Source organism: Gopherus evgoodei, chromosome 10 (assembly GCF_007399415.2).
Source record: "Gopherus evgoodei ecotype Sinaloan lineage chromosome 10, rGopEvg1_v1.p, whole genome shotgun sequence".
Lineage (NCBI taxonomy): Eukaryota > Metazoa > Chordata > Testudines > Testudinidae > Gopherus > Gopherus evgoodei.
The window spans coordinates 34,648,506-34,675,387 of record NC_044331.1 but is presented as its reverse complement, the minus strand read 5'-3'; the positions used below and the strand labels follow the sequence as shown (position 1 = coordinate 34,675,387).

General features: G+C 43.6%; 1 protein-coding gene across 12 annotated transcripts in view; it reads left to right on the top strand.

Annotated features, from left to right (window-relative positions):
• HERC1 (HECT and RLD domain containing E3 ubiquitin protein ligase family member 1) overlaps positions 1–26,882 on the top strand; it is a 266,405-nt gene that overhangs the window by 167,631 nt on the left and 71,892 nt on the right. For 9 of the 12 annotated variants that reach the window (XM_030576957.1, XM_030576953.1, XM_030576956.1 and 6 more), the window contains exons 49-58: positions 1,040–1,310; positions 2,360–2,573; positions 4,037–4,296; positions 5,294–5,421; positions 8,371–8,498; positions 9,204–9,404; positions 14,700–14,830; positions 23,632–23,831; positions 24,810–24,924; positions 26,084–26,230. In XM_030576957.1, coding sequence (XP_030432817.1) covers positions 1,040–1,310; positions 2,360–2,573; positions 4,037–4,296; positions 5,294–5,421; positions 8,371–8,498; positions 9,204–9,404; positions 14,700–14,830; positions 23,632–23,831; positions 24,810–24,924; positions 26,084–26,230 — 1,795 coding nt within the window. The remainder of the gene's footprint in view (positions 1–1,039; positions 1,311–2,359; positions 2,574–4,036; positions 4,297–5,293; positions 5,422–8,370; positions 8,499–9,203; positions 9,405–14,699; positions 14,831–23,631; positions 23,832–24,809; positions 24,925–26,083; positions 26,231–26,882) is intronic. The other 3 variants (XM_030576958.1, XM_030576963.1, XM_030576952.1) reach the window with 2 other exon arrangements.

Genomic DNA, 26,882 nt, shown 5'->3' with positions numbered 1-26,882 from the left:
CTCATACCACAGCATGGGGGTATTTAGGACGCAGATGTGGATGTGAAGAAGTTACTTAGTCCCCAGGATTGTGCATAGTTATCTCTGTGGTTAACTGTAAGCATGCGTAGTCCCTTCTTCTGAAGTTCAACTGCACACATTATTAAAATTTAGCACATTGGTATTTGCAAGATCAGGACTCTTTCTCAGTTCCCCATCTGTAAACTAGGGGTAATACTTTCTTTCTCCTACCCTTTTCTAGGGAAATACTTTCCCACTAATCAAGCAAGCAGTATTCTATTCATTAATCGCACTTAGTCATAGTTACATTGTATGCAAAATGAAATTTCCTATTATGTACTGTGACAAAGTTCCTCCTCTACCTCGGTGGGTCCTGCGCTTATTGGCAGATTTGCTGACCTCTGTGATCTTCCCCACAGTCTGGATCAACTCCTCCTGTGTCTGATCAGGAGTTGGGAGGTTTTGGGGGAACCCGGGCCCGCCCTCTACTCCGGGTTCTAGCCCAGGGCCCTGTGGATTGCAGCTGTTTATAGTGCCTCTTGTAACAGCCACATGACAGCTGCAACTCCCTGGGCTACTTCCCCATGGCCTCCTCCTAACACTTTCTTTATCCTCACCACAGGACCTTCCTCCTGCTGTCTGATAACGGTTGTACTCCTTAGTCCTCCAGTAGCACACCCTCTCACTCTCAGCTCATTGTGCCTCTTGCTCCCAGCTCCTCACATACACTTCCTCTCCTCTGGCTCCTCCCCGCCCGACTGGAGTCAGCTCCTTTTTAAACCCAGGTGCCCTGATTAGCCTGCCTTGATTGGCTGCAGGTGTGCTAATCAGCTTGTCTGCCTGAATTGTTTCTAGCAGGTTCCTGATTACACTAGTGCAGCTCCTGCTCTGGTCACTCAGGGAACAGAAAACTACTCATCCAGTGACCAGTATATTTGCCCTCTACCAGACTCGTGTACCCCACTGGCCTGAGTCTGTCACATAACCTAACATTAAAAAAAACCAACCACCTAAACTAAAGCTTTTTTTTTTTTGACAGTGGGTCCAGTTGTAGTCTTGCGGCTGGTCTTGAGTCCTTGGGTTTAACAGATATCCGAACTTTGGTACGACTAATGTGCCTGGCTGCCGCAGGGAGAGCAGGCCTTTCAACAAGTCCATCCACTATGTCCAGTTCTACAGAGCGTTCTAGAGGAGTACATAGTAAAACAAGCAAGCCTATATCTTGCCTGGCGTACCTGAGTACAGCTGTAGGCTGTTTGGCATCAAATACTCCTAGTGCTGCAAAACTGCTGGTACAGTTGTGTACACAGGTAGGATTGTTATTTCTATACAAACATTTGCCTAAAACTCTGGAATTTTACCCTTGAAATTTTTATATGAGAGTTGAAGTGGTAAATTTTGTGAAAAATGGTTTACATTCAAAAGGCACTAACATGCCAAGGATATTGTATGCTCCACCATGCAATGTGCAACTGGATGTGAAAAGTTATTTCCATGACAAAGGACTGGTTGAAAAATGTAGCTGAAACTTATTCATGTTTATCAACTTTCTTTTTATAAAAGAATCAATATGAAAGTAAAATGGAAGAGATTATTCCCTTTTTGGAGTTTTCCCTCATGTTTCAGCACAAGTCTGTTTTATTGTTGGTAACTTTGTGTATCTTTATTTGGATGCTAGGGATGTATATCTGCCAAGGAAAATATGAATCTGTTGGGTTTTTTTTTAAATTGTTACTGCTTAAACAGGTCACTCTAAAAGGGAACAATCTTTGGTTACACAACTTACTTACATTTTATTGAGTCAACTATACTCAATGCTGTACATTCAGATTTGAAAAACAGTAAAAAAGCGGATATATGTAGCAACGTGTCATGTATATCTATAATCTCTGTAACACACAATCTCATTGATTTGCTTTTACTGACTGTGAAGTGTATGCAAGTGAAGGAATTATAACTACTCTGAGATGAAGTAATTGATTTTATTACATATCTTGTTTTGGCTTCTCCTACCCACAACTTTCTAAGCTTTCAAAATTCTCCAATAGATTAAATTCCCTAGCTGACATGAATGACAATAACAACATATTAAACTCTTTGTCCCTGAACCAGCAAGCAACAAATAACCTGTTTCACACTGGCACAGGAGTCCATTCAGTCCAATTAGCTTGTGGGATACAGGTCTTAAATTCTGTTTTGTATGTAATATTTGCATAATTAGAGAATGTTGATTAGCAAATGACAGTCTCTACAAATAAACTGCAGTTCTTGAAAAATCTGTACATTTTAGATTTTATTTTTGTTTGACTAAAAACATTTGGATAAATTTAATTTTTTCACGTGATTGTCTTTCTCTTAGAACTTGATTTCTGCTGCGACTGGTGTAAATTTGACTACAGTTGATGATCCAATTCAAAGAAAATTTTTACCAAGCTTTCTGCGAGGAATTGCAGAAGAAAACAAGCTTGTAACATCACCCAACTTTGTGGTAACTCAGGCACTTGTAGCATTGTTGGCAGACAAAGGGGCCAAATTGAGGCCGAATTATGATAAAGCAGAAATTGAAAAGAAAGGTATTTTTTGTATTTAAAACATAGTTTGTCAGTATAATTCACAAAAATCTGCACTTTCTCATTTATAGTCCCAGATAGATTTGTTAAAACTGGAGTTAAACTTGAGAGCACATAAGAGAAATATGTTTTTTTTTAAAAACCCTGCAAGAGTTTTGTAATTGTCATTAAAAAATCACCATTATAAACCAAGGAAATTCAGTCAGATTGGGACTTGAATTTACATTGTCATCTTAATTTTTAAAAAATACTGTTTTAGACAGAGCACCCTTTAAAAATAGTATGTCCTGAATTTTTAAATTATTTTAAGAGGTTTCTGCTCCCTGTTGATGTTTACAAGAGTAAAACTGTTTATACACAGGGCACTGCGAAACTGCCTATACATAAATTGCTGTCACATTCACAAAATAAATGAAAGATTAGATTTTTTCACTAATTGATTTCAAATGAGAGTAATCTTAGGTGTTACTTAACTATAGGTACAACTATAGTTGCAACTAGAGGTGCAAAATTTTCAGGCAGAAATGTGACTTTCAAGTTGCTGGTTGTTCCTTGGAAAGAAACCCAAATATTTGAAAGTATAAAAATCCACAGCTTAGGCATTCAGTTCTAACTCTGCCCCTATAGTGAGGCAGTGGAGCAGGGAGAAAATCCCTCAGGAGATTTTATTCATGTCAAAACTTCATCTCTTTAGGGACTACAGAAAGTAAAATGCTTCACTGTTAATCACAGTGATTGCTCCAGCTCTACCCATTTTTATGGGCATACACAGTCCACAGTAAAAGATGTACTTTACTAATTCCTGATTAGACAGATAGCATACTCAAAGCAATCGTTACCCACTTTTCATTACTATTCCACATGCCACCAAACACAGAAATGTCATTAGGCACAGAACTAAGGATCTAACCCTCCTAAATATAGATGCATAACATTATAGCATTTACATGAAAGAACAAAAGTTAATGTGGTTGTTGCATCATACCTTAATAATCATCAGAGACATTTATATACCAATTTGTTATAAAACCAGTGGTGTAGGGTTCATATTCTTATGGAGTCTCATTGACTGCCAATGAGGCTCCACATAGGTGCAGACGTTCACGCTAATAGATCCCAATGCAGGATTGGGGCCTTAAAAAGCATGATGTTTTAGGATGAAATCCCGGCCCAGTGGTGTAAATTGGAGTTTCCCTATTGACTTTAATGGGGACAATATTTTGCCCTTAATCTAAAGGGTTTCTGAAGGGCTTTGTGGAAAAAAGAAGATTAGAGGATGGCTGGTTTTCAGTCTTTATCAGGACAGTTTTTCCAAATTTAAGATGGCTCTGTGGTATTTTTAGTTTAAAAAAAACAAAAACTTTTTGCAGCAATTTTGTTCTTTCTGGCAATTGTGGGGAATGTTTTATTGGCTTGTTTAATACTATCAATATTCATTTGGACATCATCTCATTGTTTTGTTTAAGCAGGTTTAATTGCCCATTTGTATGCCCATCCTCCCTATGATCCTTCTGCTGTAGGCCCTCTGGAGCTGGCTAACGCATTAGCAGCTTGCTGCCTTTCCTCAAGGTTGTCTTCACAACATAGGCAGTGGGCTGCACAGCAGCTTGTGCGAACTCTTGCAGCACATGACCGAGACAACCAAATTAGCCCTCAGACCCTTGCTGATATGGGTGGAGATCTACGAAAATGCTCCTTCATAAAACTGGAGGCTCATCAGAACAGGGTAAGCATTATTCTTCCCAAAATAGATCTTTTTAATGTATAATTTATTCTGTATTGGCCTTTTTCTTTAGAACCCAGAAAAAGTGCAAGTAATTAAATAACTGTATAAGCTAAGCAAGCAACAGACTTCTGGTATTTTATAGAAAAAGTCTTTTCCCACAAAAGATAAATAACATTTTGTAGTGATAAATACTGTTTGGGACATCTTATGCCATAAAACATTTAACCTGTTGCTGCTGAGCAGCTTACTTTTATCAAAGATTTTGACCTTCTGCTACTAATTTTGTTGTTGTAGCTACAAATGTGTTAAAATTAAGATTTAACATTGCTTAATCTCTATTTTTACAAAAGAAACGAATGGGAGGAGGATCACAGTAAGTTATAGCCCAAAATATGACAAATTAAATGAGTTGGAAGATGGGTGGGGAATGAGGGTAACTACATTTCAAATTCCTTATTCTAGTGTCAGCTTCAGTAATTAAGGCACTGATCTTGCAAAAATGGCTTTGCATGAGCTGCATCTTGTTGACATCACTAGATTTCCATGCAGGGGGATCTGCCAGCATAGAGCCTGTTGCAGAATTGAGACCTTTTGAAATCTGTAGGATTCATGAAACTAGTTAAAAAAATATAAACACACAAAGTCAATTGAATTATTACAAGTCTTTTCTTAAACATTTGTTTTAAAAGCACATGTATTAATTTATTTTGACATAATAGATAATCTGTCTCGTTGACTATTTTGTTTGACAGTGGCCTATGGAAGATGATTCACAGCAGTGTGCAGTGCTCCTAATAATGCACCTAATTATGCAATACTGTATGATGAAAGGAAATTTATTCTTGGGCACTGTTGGATTCTGTTTAGTATAATTGATTTAAATAATACAGCTAATGCTTTGTCCATATCAGGCAAACTTAATGAGTTACATGAAATGAATGTGTCTCCCCTTAAATTTTAAACTCTGGTTTAACGCTTGTTAATTTAATTTCTGCAGGTGATGACATGTGTTTGGTGCAATAAAAAGGGACTTTTGGCAACTAGTGGGAATGATGGGACTATAAGAGTGTGGAATGTAACAAAGAAGCAATATTCATTGCAGCAAACATGTGTATTCAACAAACTGTAAGTTGTTTCTTTATGGAAGTCAGTTATTAATTGCTCCACAATGGCAATCCTTTGGGTATTCCCATGAGCACGAAACTGCCTGAGCATAGGATGCTCTTACTCTTCTTTGGGATGTTTACTGTATTTAAAATAACAAAAATGAGCCAAAGTAAATGATTTAAAACTGAAAAGAGATCCTAAAATTTAAGGTGGAGGTAGTAGTCCAGGTAAGGGGATTAAAAAATATTTTGTTAACCTGAGAATGTAAATTTATTATGAAATAATACATAAAAAAACAAAGAACAAACAAAGATTAGCAAGAAAAATATAAGTTTAAAGAGGGACTGTCATACTGAGGGTAACTTACAAATACATTGACTTAAATGTACTTTTGAATGAATTTAATCTTGTTTTCCTAATTGCTGTGACATCTCAGGCAAGTCCCTGAGCTTCTTAAAATGCTTATTCTTCCTTATTTGTAAAGTTGGGGTATATCAAATTATATTTACCTGTTTCATAGAGATGTTAAGAAGCCTAACGAAGGGCCTGATTCCCATTCAATCAGTGGGAGCCTTTCCTTTGATTTCAAAGAGCAATAGATATGGCCCGAAAAAATGTTTATAATGTACTAAGTATTAAGGTAATTTTTGGTTAATTGTGGGAATAGAATTCAGGACTTGTGGGCTTGCATTCCACTGCTTATTTCTTTAGGCCATTTGGCCTTGCAGGGAGTGGTACTCCCTTCTCCTCATGGCATTTATGTATTTTAGGTATCTGTATGTACTGGTTGCAAGTTTCTTGAAGTATGTATTGGGTTTTGCAAACTTGCATTAGAGCTGTCTTCTGGGGAGTTTTTTTTACACACACACACACACACACACACACACACACACACACACACACACACACACACACACACACACACACTTTTGTACAGTTCAAAAATTTCATCTCTCTCTAGGATGGACTTCTTAAGCTCTGTGAAGGATGGCTTGCAGAATTAAGAATTTTGCCTAATACACACATGAACTGTTTTTCAAAAACTAAATAATTCACCAAGCAACTCTCCAAACTGGTAAATGAAACCAGTTCCAGACAAGAGGTTAAAACAAACTGGATGTTTTGTGGCCAAGCTTTTTGGCATTGTGATGAGCCAAAAAAAAAATGAAGTGGCTACAATTGCCAATTCCAGCCAAGGAGTGACTAATAGAAGTTAGTGGGGAGCAGGGCTGGCTTTAGGGCGATTCACCCTATTCCCAAAATTGGGCCTTGCTCCCATAAGAGGGCCCCGCAACATCCCTAAGGACCCTCTGCCGCTGTGCCGCCGAAGGCACCGGCAGCCAATAGAGCTGCCGCCGAAGTCCCGCTGGTGTCTTCGACAGCAGCTCAATCTCTGCTGTGAAAGAAGGACCCTCCACCAATGTGGCACTGAAGGCACCAGCAGCCAGTTGAGCTGCCACCAAAGTCCTGCCACTGTCTTTGGCAGCAGCTCTTTCAAATTGGGCTCCACAGTGCCTAAAGCTGGCCTGGTGGGGAGGGTCAGTGATGGCTTTAAGCCATCATTTCACTGCCTTATCTTGGTGGTGTTGTGCTACTGAGCTGTTCCTTCAGCATAAATTAGAACAGCTTGAGGAGTACTACAACTTGCATTGGCTGCCAGTGGCCCCAGCGGGTTGATAGTATATGTGAGGTGTGGGGATACCCTGATCACACCCTCTGCACTAGTCACAGAGAAGTGGAGGTCACAAGAGCTGCTGTAGCAGCTCTGCACTCTAAAAAATCCTGTTACGCTAAGGTGATCATAGGACTAGAAGGGACCTTGAGAGTTCATCTAGTCCAATCCCCTGCACTCATGGCAGGACTAAGTATTATTTAGACCAGTGTTTCCCGAGTGGGAAGCCGCTTGTGTAGGGAAAGCCCCTGACGGGCCAGTCTGGTTTGTTTACGTGCCGTGTCCGCAGGTCCGGCCGATCGTGGCTCCCACTGTCCACAGTTCACTGCTCCCGGCCAATAGGAGCTGCTGCGATTTGTTTACCTGCCGCGATTGGCTGGACCTGCAGATGTGGCAGGTAAACAAACCGGTCCGTCCCACAAGGGGCTTTCCCTACACAAGCGGCATCCCAAGTTTGGGAAACACTGATCTAGACCATCCCTGACAGGTGTTTGTATAACCTTCTCTTAAAAATCTCCAATAATGGAGATTTCACAACCTCCCTGGGCAGTTTATTCCATTTCTTAACTATCCTGACAGGAAATTTTTCCTAATGTCCAACCTAAACTGCCATCGCTGCAGTTGAAGCCCATTGCTTCTTATCTATCCTCAGGGGTTAAGGAAAACAATTTTCCTCCCTCCTTTTAAGAACCTTTCATGTAGTTGAAAACTGTTATCATGTTTCCTCTGTCATCTCTTCTCCATACTAAAGAAATCCAATTTTTTCAATCTTCTCTCATAGGTCATGTTTTCTAGACCTTTAATCAGTGATCCTACTGTGGTTGGCTAAATCGGCTTTAAAATAGCTTTACTCTAGTTGAGCCGTGCAAAGCTGCCCCAGTGTGGGGTAGAATTGGGGCTAGAAATTGAGAAGAGAGAGTACCTCTTCTAATTTTAGTTCTTAGACCTCATCTTCCCTGTTGGTTTTCCTGAGACTTCCCAGAAAACTCTACTTTGGCATAAGATAAAGTTTGTGATGTTTCAGGCAGGTTGGTTTAGTTTGGCAATGTCAGAGGTAGTCAGAATTAGGACTATTATAGAAAGCTAGCTGCAAAATTTAACTACAGAGTCTCTCTGATAACTTTATTAGGGGATGAAGTGGAATGAAAAATTGAGAAAAAATGCTTTGGTTGTATGTCTGCAATAACAGCAAGGGGAGTACAGAAAATGACACAAATCTTTAATAAATTAAACTTTTTCTCATTTTCTTCTGTTGGAAATACCTACTTTAAGTGCACTGTTTTGTTTTATTGTAGAGAAGATGATTCAGAAGAAAGTCTGGGGTCACCCAGTGACCCTAGCTTGTCTCTTATCTGTTGGAGCATCAGTGGCAAGTATATGGCTGGAGCTTTGGAAAAAATGGTGAACATATGGCAAGTCAATGGTATGATGCACGTGCTATTTATTTATTTATTTATTGTATAACCTGTGTCTATGACAGAATGACACTTTTGTATAGGTAGATGTTTTAGCAGATTTACTTGCCAGTTAATATGCCAGCCATCCTTCATTAGCTGCTCTGAACCTAGCTAATTCACTAGCACCTTAGTGCCTTTTTTCAACATTTTGTTACAACATAGGCATTGGAAACTCAGTAGTTAACATGAATCCTTCTAGCCTATCATTGAACCAGAAAAGAGTCAATGAAATTTTTGCTGGGCTTTAGACTTTCCTACTGCAATAGCTGTTCCTATGTGCATGACACATGCTTGGTTCAGTGTATTGTTTCATTTATATGGTTACTGGCATTCCATAGGAGAAAGCATCGTTGTCTGAATGCTGCAGTCTTTCATAAAATTTAACTTCCTTCTTCTCTGAATTATTTTTTCTGGAGTAATTTGTTTGAAGATTAGTTCAATATGTGATGCTGTTAGAGACATTATATTGATCTTTGTTTCATGGCACGTTTGTAACCAGTTACTTTGTAATCATATACCATATGTCTATTTAAAAGATTTTAAGGATCATCAGTAGTATATGTCCCAGTTGTATACATAGTTTTTCAACATTGTCCTCTGAAAGGTACTCTTTGGTCTTTTAATGTGTAGTAAAATGAAATATTATAACAACAGATTTTTGGGGGTTTTAGGAGGAAAAGGATTATTAGACCTTCAGCCACACTGGGTATCTGCTCTAGCTTGGCCAGAAGAAGGGCCATCTGCAACATGGACAGGAGACACTCCAGAAGTATTATTAGTAGGTCGAATGGATGGATCTCTTGGGCTTATTGAAGTTGTAGATGTTTCAACCATGCATCGATTAGAACTGGAACACTGCTACAGAAAGGATGGTAGGTGATCATGCTGATACTTCTAAAGAAAACTTGTAAGTTGCAAACTTAGAATTTTTTGTCATCTATATTTAAAATGCAGAGTGTACTTCAGTTTTATGAAGAATTGTCCTCACAGATTCCAGTTCTAGTGCACATATGCCCCATAAACACAAGATTGGATTCTTTTTGTCCAGCAGTGTCTGTTAGAGCTGTGTCTACACCCTGGATACTCTAGCCTTATCCCCAACTCCCCACCTCAAGGGCATAAGAGGTGTAGCAGGCTCAGCTGTCCCTTGGTTCCTTCTTATTGTCCATGGTATCAAGATGGTAGCCCTGAAGTGTCCACTTTGGTCAGGCAATATCCAGCCAAAGATTGTCTAAATGGGTATCTAATTATATTAAATACAGCACCCATACAGATTAGAGCCCATTCCACCAGGGTTCAGAATGGTGTACGCCATAGTATCTTGTGTGTGATGTTGGACAGTACTTCATAATGCACTACCTTACCATGGGGAAAGAGACTTCTTGACCTCAGCTGGTGACCAGTTAATGCCTTAAAGCATGATGATTGATATTATTGATGTACACGGTGCAGGGAGCCTGGACTCCTGATTTCTGTTCTGAACTCTGACACTGACTCTGTATGATGTTTGGCAAGTCACTTAACCTCTGCATGCTTCAGTTTATCTCTGTTTTTAATATACACCACACAGGAAATTGTGTGGCTTAGTCAATTAACATATAAAGTGCAAGAATATCCTTCCATATAGGGTGCAGCATTAAAGTCCAAAGTCTAATGTTGCCCAGCTGTGTTGAAGGAAGTATGTGACTTCTCTAAGAAGCATCCCTGTCAGAAATGTGCAGGGCAACTGCATGGGGATTAGTCCACCTTTTATCCAGCATTATTCATCAGTTGAGGCCTCAAGAGCTGACGCTCTCTTGGGCAGTGATATTCTGCAGTCATTATTTAAATAGGACTCCTAGCATCCACCATCTGATGTGATCAGAGCTTGCAAGTCATCAGAAGTGAAATCCATGTGAACAATCACTCACAGAAAAAACAGCAACTGTCATTTTTCAAGATGTGCTGTACACATATATTCTATGCCTAACTCTCCTTTCCCTGCTACTCTGGAGTCTTAGGCCATCTGGGCTCCATATTGGCAAAGGAACTGAGGTATAGTTGGCCCATTCTGTTCTTGTGCCCTTGAGAGGAAGGACATGCAGGCATCCAGAGTGCAGGCACAGCACCAGTATACAGTACTGGTCGAAAGAATATCATCTTGTGTGCGTGGGAAGCATGCACACTAGAAGTGGAACCTATGTGGACTGCACATCTTGAAGATCTGCAGTTGCTGTAGAATAGGTAACCATTTTCATTCTTTTAATGCCTAAACTTCCAACAGGGATATTTTTACAACTTCAAATGCTGCTGCTTCGAAAGGGCACTTAAAAAATGTGTAATTGTTATTGTTAAATTGCTGTGTGTGCAACGTAGGATTCAAGACTCCCTTTCCTAACAGTTACAGTTTGGATGTGTGAAAAAAGACATACATACCCTCTCTGATCTTATCTACATTAGCGATTTGGGTGGGGGTGGGAGGGTGGGTGCGGAACCAGTGTTACTGTAACTGGTGCACTTCCATTAGTGACAATAAAATCGTAAGAGACTTCCCAAAAGAAAACACAAACTTTGTAAGGAAAAGCATAGAAGTAATTAGGGCTAGAACAGGAAAGCTATTTGCCTCTCTCTTTAGGATAGACCGTTAGCAAAATCGTATGAGTAGTGACTTGAATAAAAGGCGTGCAGTGGGAAGTTCATGGTTTCTGGCCGTAAGTACTGTGGCATGACTTGTGACTGCAATTTTTTGGTCATTAACTTTTTCAAAGTTGACAAGGACTGTCCATTTTGAATCCCACTTAAAATGTAGAAGAAGAAAAAAAGTGGCAATACTATATTAAATAAAACTTGAAGGGTAGCTGGGTAAATACATAGGTTATGCTCATTCTATTGAAATGTATATTTAGAATTGCATTTATATCTAAACTACTACAAAAAGCTTTTACCAATACTGTCTCCTATAAAATAGCTGTGTTGTTAGAAATGTATGACTACAGTGGTACCTAAATATCTAAGGCAATAGGCATAGAATAAAAACTTAAACAGCTATATTAACTTTCATTAAGCTATATTTTTTCATGTCATTTTTGTTTTCTGAAAGTAATTACAATACAAAAAGTTCTTCGAGTGCTTGCTCATGTCGATTCCATTCTAGGTGTGTGCACGCCCTCGTGCACAATTGTCGGAGATTTTTACCTTAGTGGTATCCATAGAGTCCCCTTGGAGTTCTGCTGGCCCTATGCCCTCTCAGGTCCTTCTTACTGCCAGTGGTGGTTATCGGAGCGCTTTTCCTTGCATAGCAAAATCTAACAGTTTCATCTCTTCTGACTTCAAGCCTTAGGACCTTGTAAATTGTTTATAGTAGTTAGTGTTAAGTGTAGTTAGAGTTAGAGTCCCATCAGGGTCTTTGCCCCAGGCAGGGCATGCCCTGGTCTCCCAGGTTTAAGCCCTGCTCAGACTGCAACTGGCCTATGCCTGTTAGTGACCCACACAGCAGCTGCCTCAAATGCTTGGGGGAATCATATGTGAAGGACAAGTGTTGTATCTGTGAAATCTTTTGACCCGGGACCCAGAGAGAGTGCAATATCCGTTTGAGGGCTCTTCTCATGGAGGCTGCCCTCCCAGCTGGCTTCCGAGACATCCTGGCCAGACTCTACCTCTTGTACCTTGGCCTCTGTGCATAGTGCACCCCTGGCACCGGGTTCCGCCCAGCACCGCTCTCCGTCGCCAGTGCCCAAAAAGAAGACCAAGAAATACGACTACCCAGCAGCAGGCAAGAAAGGCCATGAGCTATTAGGCAAAGGACCCAGTTCGGGCTGCCCATCCACTCCGGAGCCACATGGATGTGACTCCTCATTTGGGGCCGTGAGCCCCCTAAAGGATCCACTGCTGACTCCTAGGAGCAGTAGGGGACCCAGACTTGTGGCAGACCCAGCCAGTATGAAAAGCAGGGCTGCTGGTTGCAGGATGATCTGGCCCTCTATATCAATGTCAGGGAGCTCAGAGAGATTCACCTGGCCTTCCAAACTTCCTTGCCCCACCTGAAGGGCAAGGTGGTGCAGGTCGTGATGGACAATATTGGCGCAATGTATTACATCAACAGGCAGGGCAGAGCCAGGTTGTTGGCCATTTGCCAAGAACCTCTCCGCCTTTGGGACTTTCGTGTGTGGCATGCCATTCATCTGGTAGCCGTGCACCTGCCCAGGACCTGGAACATATTAGCAGATCACCTCAACAGGACCTTCTCGTCTGGCCAAGAGTGGTCACTCCAGCTGGAGGTAGTTAGTACAATCTTCCAGAGATGGGGAACTCCCTAGTTGGACCTGTTAGTGTCCAGGCAGAACAGGAAATACCACCTGTTCTGTTCGTTTCGGGGGATGGACAGGGGCTCAGTGTCAGATGTGTTTCTCCTCCCGTAGTCGGGGGCTGTAATGTACACCTTTCCACCAGTGGCATTGATTCACTGAGTCTGCGTGAAGATCAAACAGGACAGGATGAAGATTATCCTAGTAGCCCCCACATGGCCTCGCCAGTACTGGTTCAGTACGCTGCTGGACCTTTTGGTAGCCGCCTCGCTGCAGCTACCCCTTTGGCCAGATCTGCTGTCCCAGAACAATGGCAGTCTTTTGCACCCAAACCTAGCAGTGCTGACACTTGACTTCATAGCTAATCGCCAACGAACAGGAATGCATGGCCTGGGTTCAGCTGGTCTTGTTGGGTAGCAGAAACCCCCCCACCAGAGTGACTTAGTCGGCCAAGTGGAAAAGGTTCATGTGCTGGGCCTCAGAACGGCGTATCCAAGCCTCTCAGGCCTCGATGGAGATCCTGGATTATCTTCAGCACCTCAAACTCCAAGGTTTGTCCCTGTTGTTGATCAGGGTCCACCTGGCCACTATTTCAGCTTTCCACCCTCTGTTGCAAGGCAGGTCAGTCTTAGTTCATGACATGACAGCCCAGTTTTTGTAAGGTCTGGAGCATCTCTACCTGCACATCCTGGATCCCATCCCTCCCTGAGACCTGAATCTCGTGCTGTCAAGGCTTATAGGGCCTCCCTTCGTGCCTCTGGCTTCTTCCTCTCCCCAGGTTTTGTTCTTGGTTGCGATAATGTCAGCCCAGAGGGTGTCTGAGATCAGGGCGCTTACTTCGGAACCTCTCTATATGTTATTCTACAAGAATAAGGTCCTCCCTATAGGGTATTCTACAAGGATAAGGTCCGGCTGTGACCACACATGGCATTTCTGCCCAAGGTAGTTTCCCAGTTTAATACTGGCTGGGACATATACTTACCTGTCTTCCTTCCAAAGCCTCATATGTCCGATGAGGAACGCAGGCCGCGTACCCTGGATGTTAGGAGGGCCCTGGCCTTCTACATAGATAGGACAAAGCTGTCCCATAAATCAACGCAGTTGTTCATTGCGATGGCAGACAGAATGGGATGTCGCCCAGTGTCTGCTCAAAGAATTTTGTCCTGGATCATTGTTTGCATCCATTACTGCTGTGAGCTGGCAAAAGTGCCTCCACTGACAGTCGTGACGGCACACTCGACTAGCGCACAAGAGTTATCAGCAGCCTTCCTGGCGCAGGCATCAGTCCAAGAGATCTGTAGGGCCGCTATCTGGTCATCTATCCACATGTTCGCATCTCATTATACACTTACCCAGCAGGCTCGAGATTACGCTGGTTTTGGCAGAGCAGTGCTGCAAGCTGCACAACCGTGAACTCCAAGCCCACCTCCAAGGACATTGCTTGTGAGTCACCTAGAATGGAATCAACAGGAGCAAGCACTCGAAGAAGAAAAAACGGTTACCTACCTTTTTGTAACTTGTTCTTCGAGATGAGTTGCTCATGTCCTTTCCATTACTGCATCCTCCTCCCCTGTGTCGGAGTTGCCGGCAAGAAGGAACTGAGAGGGCATAAAGTCGGCAATGCCTGATATACCAATGCATGAGTGCGGCACTCAAGGGGGTGCCACAGCTGACCCTACGGATACTGCTAAGGCAAAAATCTCTGACAACCATGCACGTGGGTGCGCGCATGCCTAGAATGGAATGTATATGAGCAACACATCTCAAAGAACAACAGTTACGAAAAGGTAAGTACCTTTTTTTTCTGATGAGCTAAATGCAATGGGAATTGAACAATTTAGCTTGTAATTTAATATATTTTATGTGTGCTTATTGTTCCAATAGTTTCTGTCACATCCCTTGCATGGTTCAGTGAAGACAGACCATTTGCAGTTGGCTATTCAGATGGAAAATTGCTGATAGGTACGAAGGAGCCACTTGAAAAAGGAGGAATTGTTCTAGTTGATGCACATAAGGTAGAGTTTTAATTTTCTTGAAAACTAATTCATACTCTCCTAGTTTCCCAAAGATAATTCAGGATTTAAACTATAGTCTTCTTTTCAGAATTTTGTATAAAAGTGACTTAAAAGATAATAGCCCATTTTTTAAAGAAAGCCACAGGAAAACAAGAGTTCTTCCAGGAGGATTCTTCAAATGTATGTTGTTTATACTGTAGCTGAAGTGCATTTCCAGATTTGCTGATCTAAAAAAGATGTAGTTCTCTATGAACAATTTGATAAATTATACTAGCCTGTTATTAAATTTTCTTACTTAAAATGTATCATTTATGTGATATTTTTTTTTCCTGAACTAAAAAGTTATTGTGAAGTGTAAAAGATGTTTCTCAAAATACTCAAGCATTGCCGATGTATGCCAGTCCAGTGGCCAATAAAGTTCATAAACAATTTGCAAAGAGACTTTCCCCCCAGTGAAGGGCTGATGTAAGCAGACCTTGTGCTGTTCCACTCACAAGTCCCATTGTACGGAGCATGCCAAGCACAGGAGGGGGCAAGTTGGAAGCAGAAGGGGAAATATCTGCAGTGCAACCCATAAACAGCCTGGAAATGGCTGCCATAAATTACAGAACTTCCTGGGCTGTTCTAACTTATGCAATGATCCATTTTGGCCCTGTCACAAGGCTGGAATCCAAGAATGAAAAGGTGGCATAAAGTCTCCTTTGCTCTGTCTTCTGGGCTGCATCTTTTGTGCTGCATCTTTCAGGAGGCACAGCGCAGAGTGTGGCCCGTTATCTACAGATTCAGGTAAGTACTTTCAGTGTCTCATAGACTCTAGGACTGGAAGGGACCTCGAGAGGTCATCGAGTCCAGTCCCCTGCCCTCATGGCAGGACCAAATACTGTCTAGACCATCCCTAATAGACATTTATCTAACCTACTCTTAAATATCTCCAGAGATGGAGATTCCACAACTTCCCTAGGCAATCTATTCCAGTGTTTAACTACCCTGACAATTAGGAACTTTTTCCTAATGTCCAACCTAAATCTCCCTTGCTGCAGTTTAAGCCCGTTGCTTCTTGTTCTATCATTGGAGGCTAAGGCGAACAAGTTTTCTCCCTCCTCCTGATGACACCCTTTTAGATACCTGAAAACTGCTATCATGTCCCCTCTCAGTCTTCTCTTTTCCAAACTAAACAAACCCAATTCCTTCAGCCTTCCTTCATAGGTCATGTTCTCAAGACCTTTAATCATTCTCGTTGCTCTTCTCTGGACCCTCTCCAATTTCTCCACATCTTTCTTGAAATGCGGTGCCCAGAACTGGACACAATACTCCAATTGAGGCCTAACCAGCGCAGAGTAAAGCGGAAGAATGACTTCTCGTGTCTTGTTTACAACACATCTGTTAATGCATCCCAGAATCACATTTGCTTTTTTTGCAACAGTATCACACTGTTGACTCATATTAAGCTTGTGGTCCACTATGACCCCTAGATCTCTTTCTGCCATACTCCTTCCTAGGCAGTCTCCTCCCATTCTGTATGTGTGAAACTGATTGTTCCTTCCTAAGTGGAGCACTTTGCATTTATCTTTATTGAACTTCATCCTGTTTACCTCAGACCATTTCTCCAATTTGTCCAGATCATTTTGAATTTTGACCCTGTCCTCCAAAGCAGTTGCAATCCCTCCCAGTTTGGTATCGTCCGCAAACTTAATAAGCGTACTTTCTATGCCAACATCTAAATTGTTGATGAAGATATTGAACAGAGCCGGTCCCAAAACAGACCCCTGCGGAACCCCACTTGTTATACCTTTCCAGCAGGATTGGGAGCCATTAATAACTACTCTCTGAGTACGGTTATCCAGCCAGTTATGCACCCATCTTATAGTAGCCCCATCTAAATTGTACTTTCCTAGTTTATCTATAAGAATATCATGCGAGACCGTATCAAATGCCTTACTAAAGTCTAGGTATATCACATCCACCGCTTCTCCCTTATCCACAAGGCTCGTTATCCTATCAAAGAATGCTATCAGATTAGTTTGACACGATTTGTTCTTTACAAATCCATGCTGGCTATTCCCTATCACCTTACCACCTTCCCTGGAGTAATTCCATATTACAACTCCATAACTAAAAAGTTGCATCAAGCCTCGCAGGATACTTTGAAAAACATTTTGTAGAAAGAGAATTTTGCTTATCATGTACTTTCTATGACTCTTTCCCCATATTCCATTCTCCAGTTAGGTATGCTTGTGCACATGTGCTCAGTAGCCAGAAGAGTTTTCCCCTAGAAGCATCTGTGGGGTTGGCCAGGGTGCCCCCTGGGGAGTCATGCCTTCATGGCGCCCAATGAAGGACCCTGCCAACCAAGCACCCCCTCAGTTCCTTACCACCAGTGAGGTTAACTGGAACTTCCCCTTGTTCTTGCTTCGCCAAGCAGCTTAGCAGTACTTTCAGTTTTTGCTGTAGATAGTTCTAGTTGGTTAGTACAGAGTAGTTAGTTCATGTAAAAGTTTCGGTTATGGGAGGGTCCCCCCGTTTTCTGTCCCCCCACCTTTATTTGTCACCGGGGCATGCCATGATCCCCGGGCTTCACGACTTGCCAGGACTGCATGAAGTGCATGCATAAAAGTAACCCCCCACACACACTTCTTCTTTACGGTGGCTGGGCGAGGGTCACCAAAAAGACTGCTGCAAAATCTGTCAGGAATTCTGACACAGAACTCTTACAGAGAGGGAGCGGTGGCTTAAAGTCCTCCTCCCAGTGTGTCGTATTCGGCACAGAGCGCTCCAGCACCGTCTTCGGTCAAAGAGAGACACCGCCAAGGAGGCTCAGCACCATCATGGAGCCTCTTGGGGGCACTCCAGCCTTCAGCACTGGTCCCAATCACCGGCGCAGAAGAAGAAGATGGAAAGAGGCCAATCCCCATCGGCAAAATCCAGGGACCAGCCATCAGTGGCCCTTCGGTTGGGCCACGGCTCCGAGGCTCAGAGTGGAGCTACATTGATTCCTGCCCAAGTGAGGCAGTTGAGTCCAGGCCCACAGCGCTTGCCGAATCCTTTGAAGCATTTTCCACTCCTGTCCACCCCAGAGGCTTTTGAGGCAGTGCAGGACCTCATGAGGGTATGTCTACACTACCCACTGAATCGGTGGGCAGCGATCGATCCAGCGGGGGTCAATTTATCACGTCTAGTCTATACACGATAAATCAATCCCCGAGGACTCTCCCATCGACTCCTGTACTCCACCGCTGCGAGAGGTGCAGGCGGAGTCAATGGGGGAACTGCAGCAGTCGACTCACCGAGTGAAGACACCGCCCTAAGTCTGTCTAATTACGTCAACTTCAGCTACGTTGTTCACGTAGTTGAAGTTGCGTAACTTAGATCAATTTCTTCCCCTCCCCCACCACCCTCCCTCAGTGTAGACCAGGCCTGAGACTCACGGCGCCGTTCTCATCCCGAAGGCAGGAAAATGCACCAGCATTGCAGGCTCCATCCTGGCACCTCGTTCAGTCAAAGGGAAAGCTGGCGATGATGTCATGCCGATCCCTGTCACCTCGGCACCCTTTCCCCCCCGAAGCCAGCGCCTCCATCCAGGGAGAGCAGTCAGTCCCTAGGCTTCCAATGCTCTGTCAAGAGGTGCAGCGCTAACCTGGTCATCCTATTCTGAAACATCAGAGTCACACTTCAACTCGTACCGCTCTGACTATAGCAGGAGCAGAAGGTCCAGCTCAAGATGCCGTAGAGGGTCCCACCCAATGCAGTGGCCCTCACAATGGCAGAACCCAGCTCAGTGGCCCTTTTGGACTCTGTGGGCTTTCCATCAAGCCCAGAGTTGGAGCCAAGGATCCCACTCGAGAGCTGCATCAATGGCATGCACATTTCTTCCGCCACGACCAGCGACTGAGCCATTACCTCCGGAGTCAATGCCAGTGGCCATGGCACCATCACAGCATCAGCACCAACCGTCGCGCCACCGCCAACACCACCTTCAGCACTGGAGGCGTCAGTGGCTCATATTGCTGCTATGGTGCCAGCTGCATCTTCGGCACCGATGGTGGCACTGGCACCGACATCGTCATTGACACCAGCTGTGACTGCATCCATGAAGACCCTGATGCAGATGCTATGCTAGATGTCTATACCAGCGCTGCCGTGGGACCCAATGTTAGCACCAATACCCGCGCCCTTCACGGAACTGGGCCAACCGACCACAGTCTCTCCCAGGGTTACAAGATCCCTCAGGTGGGGAGGGTAGAGGGTGGCCTCCTCCTCCTCTTCACCAGATGAGGCGCAGGTGGTCACTTCCATAGCCCCAGCTCTGGAAGACTCCAAGGTGTTGCAGCAGTTGCTGTGTCGGTTTACCCAGTTTCTGGGCATTAAGGCAGAGGAAGTGGTAGATGATGCAGGCTCTATGGCTGACATCCTGGCTCCCTCGCACCCTTCCTGTATTGCCTTACCATTTATAAAGACAATTATGGACATGACTAAGACCCTGTGGCAGACCCTGGCCTCGCTGCCACCCACTGTCAAGTGTAACAAACTCCGGTACTTTGTGCCCTCTAGGGGTTATGAACATCTATATACCCACCCCCAGCCTGACTCTTCGGTGGTGGACGCTGCTAATCAGTAGGAGAGGCAAGGCTTTGATGGCCTTTCTCCCAGGAATAGGTATGCTAAAAAATTAGACCTATTCGGGCGAAAGGTGTACTCAGCGGGGGGACTACAACTCCTAATATCTAACCAGCAGGCCATCGTCAGCAGATACTCCTACAATGCCTGCTTGGCGATGGCTAAATTCACGGAGTTCCTCCCCTCGGATTCCCCTGCCAAATTTTCAGCTTTGGTTGAGGAGGTAAGACTGATCTCCAGGGCGTCCCTGCAGATGGCACTTGACGAGGTGTGCTGCCACCAGGGTTATGGCCACAGGAGTAGCCATGAGAAGGGGTTCATGGCTCCAGGTTTCTGGTCTCCCCTATAAGGTCCAGCAAATCATACAAGACCCGCCTTTTGAGGGTCAGACTCCTTTTTTTCAGAGAAAATGGACAAGAGGCTAAACAGCCTAAAGGACTCCAGAACCACCCTTGGGTCCCTCGGCCTCTATACACTGTCAGTGCAGCAGAGACACTTCCATCCACAGCCTTCTCGGTTCTGTCACCAGAACCACCAGGATGAGTCCTGAAGGAGAAACAGAACCAGCAGGAGAAGGTCGTGTCAACCCTCTGGCTGGGCTCGGGACAACCCAAGCCGCCTTCAGGGCCCAAACTGGTATTTTGAAGGCATGGATGAGGACAGTATATTACACCAAAGACTGGATCCACCCCGCCTTGCCTTCTCATCCCGACTATCCCCTTTCTACCGTGCATAGTCTCATATCAGCTTGGACCGCTAGGCGCTCCTCACGGTTGAGAAGGGCTACTCCGTCCAATTTTGTGACCTCCTGCCCTTCCACTCCCCTTCCCCATCTCTCTTCAGGGACCCTTCTCAGGAGCAACTCTTTATCCAGGAATTGCAGTTGCTCCTATCGTTAGGGGCTGTGGAGGAGATTCCTCAGGAGCATAGGGGTGAGGACTTTTATTCCCGGTGTTTCCTAATACCAAAAGGCAAAGGCGGCCTCAGGCCCATCCTGAACCTGCGAGAACTCAACAAGTTTGTAAAGAAACTCAGGTTCCACATGGCTTCATTGGCCTCCGTCATCCCCTCACTGGATCCAGCAGACTGGTATGCCACCCTCGACTTGAAGTATGCTTACATTAATATTCCAGTCACTCAGCCCCACAGGAAGTACCTCAGGTTTGTGGTGAACAGTGCCCACTATCAATTTACAGTTCTTTCATTCAGCTTGTCAGCAGCATCTCGAGTCTTCACCAAGTGCATGGCAGTCATCGCTGTGTTCCTGCACAGGCACCAGGTATAGGTGTTTCCATACCTCAATGACTGGCTGATCAAGGGTTGCTTCAGGACCCAAGTGGAAGCTCAAGTCAAATTCATCAGGGCCACCTTTGACAACCTGGGTCTCCTTCTAAATGAAGCAAAATCGACTCTGTGCCCTGTTCAGAGGATAGTTTATAGGGGCAGTACTGGACTCATCCCAAGCCAGGGCATACCTGCCAGAAGCGAGGTTCCAGGCCCTGGCCGGTATCATTCGAGGTCTCAGACAATTTCCCACCACCACAGCTAAAAACTGCCTGAAGCTTCTGGGATACATGGCTGCCTGTACCTATGTGGTGCAGCATGCCAGACTCAGGCTTTGACTGCTCCAGTCATGATCAGTATCGACTACCCCAAGACAGCTTGGACAGGATCGTGACCCTGCCTCGCCCGGTCTTTGACTCCCTCCTTTGGTGGCTCAACCCTCAGGAGGTGTGCTCAGAGGTCTCCTTCGCCAGTCCACAGCCATCTCTTTCACTAGTGGCAGATGCATCAGACTTGGGCTGAAGAACACATCTAGGAGACCGCAGGACTCAGGGTCTCTGGTCTCAGACAGATCTGGCTCTCCACCTCAATGTCAGAGAGATGAGAGCGGTGTGTCTGGTGTGCCAGACCTTCCAGGCATGCTTAATGGGACAATGTGTATCAGTTATGACAGACAACACCACAGCAATGTTCTATATCAATAAACAAGGGGGTTCACACTCCTGTGCCAGGAAGCCCTCATGCTGTGGAACTTTTATGTTGAACATTCAGTGCACCTACAAGCATTGTGCCTGCCTGGGGTATAGAGCAAGTTGGCAAACCACCTCAACAGGTCCTTTCAGGGCCACGAGTGGTCCCTTCCTCCGGATGTCACACATTCAGTCTTCCAGAGGTGGGGATTTCCCCAGATAGACCTATTTGCCACATGACGCAACAGGATGTGCCAGCAGTTCTGCTCCTTCAAAAATCACAGCCTGGGTATGGGTGGGCTCCAGCGTGGATGCCTTCCTCCTCCCATGGGGAGGTTGTCTCCTGTACGCCTTGCTGCCCATGCTGCTCATTCACAAGGTACTCCTCAAGATCCAGAGGGAACGAGCTCAGGTCATATTGATAGCTCCAGCCTGGCCCCGCCTGATACACATCTCTCCTAGACGTGTCTGTGGAAGCTCAGGTCACCCTGCCACTCTTCCCGGACCTTCTGACACAAGATCACGGTCGTCTCCAACATCTGAACCTCGGGTTGCTGCACCTTGCCACGTGGAAGCTCCGTGGTTGAACCCTGTGGAGCTTTCCTGTTCTGACCAGGTTAGACAAGTCCTCTTTGGCAGCAGGAAACCTTCTCTGAATGCTACCTACCTTGCTAAGTGGAAGAGATTTTCAGTCTGGTCGGCACAGTGCCATTTGTTCCCAATGCTAGCCTCAGTTCTGTTTATTCTGGACTACCTCCTCCATTTCAAGCAGCAGGGGCTTTCAGTGTTGTCAATAAGGGTTCACTTGGCCACCATCTTAGCCTTTCACCCAGGCGCGGAGGGCCGCTCTGTCTTTGCTAACCCTATGGTCAGCTGGTCTCTAAAAGGTCTCTGGCAGCCTGTCCTGACTTGGGACCTCAGCCTGGTCCTTCCTAGATTCGTGGGACCCCCCTTTGAGCCTTGGTGTCGTGCTCCCTGCTCTAGCTCTCTTACAAGATGGCGTTCCTGGTGGCAATAACCTTGGCCAGGAGGGTGTCTGAACGTAAAGCCCTAACATCAGAGCCCCCTTACACCGTGTTTTATGAGGACAAGGTTTAGCTCAGACCTCATCTTGATTCCCTACCAAAGATTGTATCGCAGTTTCACATTAACCACGACATCTTCCTCCCGATATTCTACCTTAAGCCGCATTCCAGCAGCAGGGAACAGAGACTTCACTCACTGGATATCCGTAGGGCGCTAGCCTTCTATGTCGAGAGAACGAAGCCATTCAGAAAGTTGGTCCAGTTATTCATGGCAGTGGCAGACAGAATGAAAGGTCTGCCTGTGTCGTCACAATGCATTTCGTCATGGATCATGTGTTGCATTCATGAATGCCACAACCTGGTGGGGGTTCCTGCACCTCCAATCACTGCGCACTCCACCAGGGTGCAAGCTTCATCAGCAGCGTTCCTGGCTCAGGTTCCCACTTAGGAAATCTGCAGAGCGGCTACGTGGTCCTCCATTCATACACTCACAACGCACTATGCAATTACCCAGCAGGCCAGAGATGATGTGGCCTTCGGACGAGCAGTACTCCAGTTAGTGGACAACTCCGACTCCACCTCCTGAACTTGGGCTTGTCAGTCACCTGATTGGAATTGACATGATGTCAAAGAAGAAGAAAAAACAGTTACTCACCTTCTTGCAACTGTTGTTCTTCCAGATGTGGTGTTCATGTCCATTCCGATACCCACCCTCCTACCCCTCTGTTGCAGTAGCCGGCAAGAAGGAACAGGGGGTAGCAGGTTGGCAGGGCCCTTTATTGGGCTCCATGAAGGTGCAACTAGAGGGGACAGCACGGATGCTGCTGTGGGGGGAAATCTTCCAGCTACTGTGGATGTGCGCTCACACACCTGATTGGAATGGACATGAATAACACATCTCAAAGAACAACAGTTACAAGAAGGTAAGTAACCATTCTTTTTCTCACACTCGTAGAACTGTGGTAACCACCAGATCTGACTTCATTTGTGTTATAAATTGCTGCATCAAATCATCAACATAGTTCTTTTTTTTTGTGGTTTATATGACGATGTACATGAAGTTCAAGTGCTTAATACTTTTGTGCTGGAAGGAAGTTTAGTTTTATTTGTGTGATGTTCATATTCGTAAGTCACATTATGAAGACAATGAATGTTGTAATCTTTTTGTTTGTTTGTTTGAATTCTTTAGGACACCATTGTTAGTGTGAAGTGGGATCCAACTGGTAAGATTCTCATGACATGTGCCAAAGAGGAAATAGTGAAACTCTGGAGATATGTAGGGGGATGCTGGAGACGTTTGCATTCACTCTCCCATCCAGCTATTGTGAATAGTATTACCTGGTGCAGCCTTCCAGGGAAAGGACCCAAGCTGCAGCTGTTACTGGCTACGTACGTTAACATTTTTGCTTTAATACTTCCTGTGTAGTCTTTGTACTGGTTATTAATACTTATGGTAACTTATACGTAGCATCTTTCATTCTAAACAAAAAACAAACAAGCAAAATTCAACACGCTGTTCATTGTGGGCATTGTAGAACACTGGTTCAGCACTGACATAAATACAAAAAGCGCCCATTACTGAATCACCAACAGCTTTCCCCCTCCACCTAGGCTTTTCTCTGGAGGGTTCTACGCCAAGTACTGATCAGGGCTGATCTTAGTTAATTAACTTGAATTAGTCACAGTGAAAACGTAATATGGTATGTTTGCATGTTATTGGAAATATCAACTAATCATTGTGAAATGTGCCCATTATGTCCATAGTTGCAAATACTTCCTGTGCTGATAAATATACCTGGGACCTATACATTATGATGGCACAATGATTGCAAGGGGGTATTAGGTTAAATATGAAAATATTTAATGTGAAAAATAGGATGAAAACCTATGGAGAATATTCCTAAATATTTTGAGTAGGAATAGAAAAAATCACTGTCACATATGCATATTTTATTTTAAAATAAGCGAATTAAAGAATATAGTAAAATTTCAAACAGTACAATGAAAAATAAGTTTTTCCTTTTTCCAGTCTGCCTCAGCTTTCCTTTTATGTTGGAGATGCTACTTCACTAACTTCCTTTTAAATGTAGTGGTACTGACAAAATAGTTTTGGCAAAATTTAGTATTAAGAAAGAGGTAAAGAAAAAATACACTTTTTAAGTGAGTATTACTCCTAAATCTGTATACAACTTTTAAAAAATTATCTGCTGCCCTTGGACTTTGTTTTTAAGCAGATTATCTTTCTTAATCACCTTGCTCTAAATGTATATCATAACAGGCTGACCTACTTTTAGAACGTTTGTTGATTGGTGCTGTATGTTAATAACTTTACTTTGTTTTCATGTGATTTATTCTAACTTTCTTCAGAGGATGCCAGAATGGCTTAGTGTGTGTTTGGAGTGTTCCCCAGGATATGCTGATCATGTTGCAGTCCAGCTCAAGTAGTTCAGAAGGATGGTGGGAACAGGAAACAAGTGGCAAGGTAAAGACAGTTGAGCAAATGTTAGGAAATCTTAACCCAATTGTATCCATGGCTTTTTCTATGATTATAGGAAAGGATGGGAGCAAAATATTTAAGTATCTACATGGGTGGAGATGGAGAAGAGGGAAATATTTGAAAACCATTTAGTTTTAAAAAGTTACATTTATTTTAATTTGTCTGTGCTTACACACAGACAAATTAAAATAACACACATGTGTTTCCAAGGCAGGAAATGGTTCTTGCTCACATGCTCAGGAATTTTCCCCCAAGTTCATTGGCAGTGACCTGGGGTGGGTTCGCCCTCCTCTGTAGCCTTAGTGTACAGGTAACTTGCCAGGATTATCTGAGTTTACTTCCCTTAATCAGTTCCTTGCCATTGCAGGTACTTCGGGCATGGTTGCACCTCAGTCCCTCCTATTCTGTACCTAATAGTATTATTTCCTGTGGGTTGTAATTCTTGGTCTAATTTTGGATGTTGAATTTAGTGTGTGGGTGCTGGGTGCTGTCCGTGGCCTGTTGTTACATACAGGAAGTCAGACTAGATGATCTGGTGGTCCATTATGGTCTTAAGGTCTATGATTCTAAATGGGAGGTCAAGGTTTCAAAACAACTTATTTGCAAGAGCTAGTAATCTTGGCTAAAACTTGGTAATGCTATCTAGTTCTTTTAAAATTATGCAGTTATTTCCAAAAGAGAAAACTACAATAATATTGGAAATTTCTTAGCATACAAATTTGCCTTGACTTAATTTTAACTAAAATGTTCTTTACAAAGGTAAGATCCAGCCGTAATGTGGTCTTGAATGCGTATGGTATTTTGAAGAGGAAAATATAGATGGTAGTAAGTTAACAGCATCCTTATAAAACATGACTAAAATAATTACAAATAAAACTAAGTTTATTAAGTAAATATGAATTTAGATATATTTACTTAGAGAGCATCGTCACTGTAGGTGCTTATAGTCTGTATCAGCTTGAATGCTTCCATAAGGCCTTTTTTTTATGGTGCCTTATTCTTCTTTCCTTGATGAAATAAAAGTAGTTGTACCAAGAAAATCTATACACTGGTTGCAAAGAAGTCTAAATCTGAAACACTTTTCTATTCACAATTTTCTATGTATGTAGTCCAGGGTATGTCATAATGATGAAATAATTTGCAGGATGGATACAGAAAAGCAGTAGATGCCAAGTGCATTTATCAGCTCAGAGGACATATTACTCCTGTTCGAACTGTGGCCTTCAGCTCTGATGGACTGGTATTAGTGTCTGGTGGGCTCGGTGGGCTCATGAACATTTGGTCTTTACGGGTAAGGTTGTCTTTGAGTTATATTAAAGATTACCCAAAGATTATGTCATGGATGTCACAGAATTCGTGGATTCTAGAGTGGCAGCGGCAACCGGAGATCCCCGCCGCCACAGGCGGCAGGAGCACCCAGAACAGTTAGGCCTTGCAGCTTGGGCTCTCCTCTCCCCCACTTAGTCTTTAGTCATCCCCCCAGCAGCTCTTACCCCCACATTATTTTTAGTAAAAGTCATGGATGGTCAAGGGCTTCTCTGAATTTTTGTTTATTACCTGTCCGTGACTTTTACTACGAATAACCGTGATAAAATCTTAGTTATATTTCTTAGTTTGTTAAAACAGGTACATTTAAGATCAAAAGCTGAAGGATAATTTTATGTCTTCATAGTTTTCTTTGATAAATATTTTATAAAATTTAGAGGAGACGTAGTCGAGAATAATGAATACAAGATTTGGGAAAAAATACCTGAATTCTAATCCTGGCTCTGCAACTGATTAATTATGTGCCTGGTTAAGTCATTTATGGCCTCAGGTCCTTAGCCAGGTTATGCTTTTGTTTTTCCCCTCTGAAAAAAGGGAGTAATACTTGCCTTCTTCACAGGCTGTTGAGACTGTGTAAAACACTTTGAAGATGTTATATCAGTGCTAATTTTAACTTT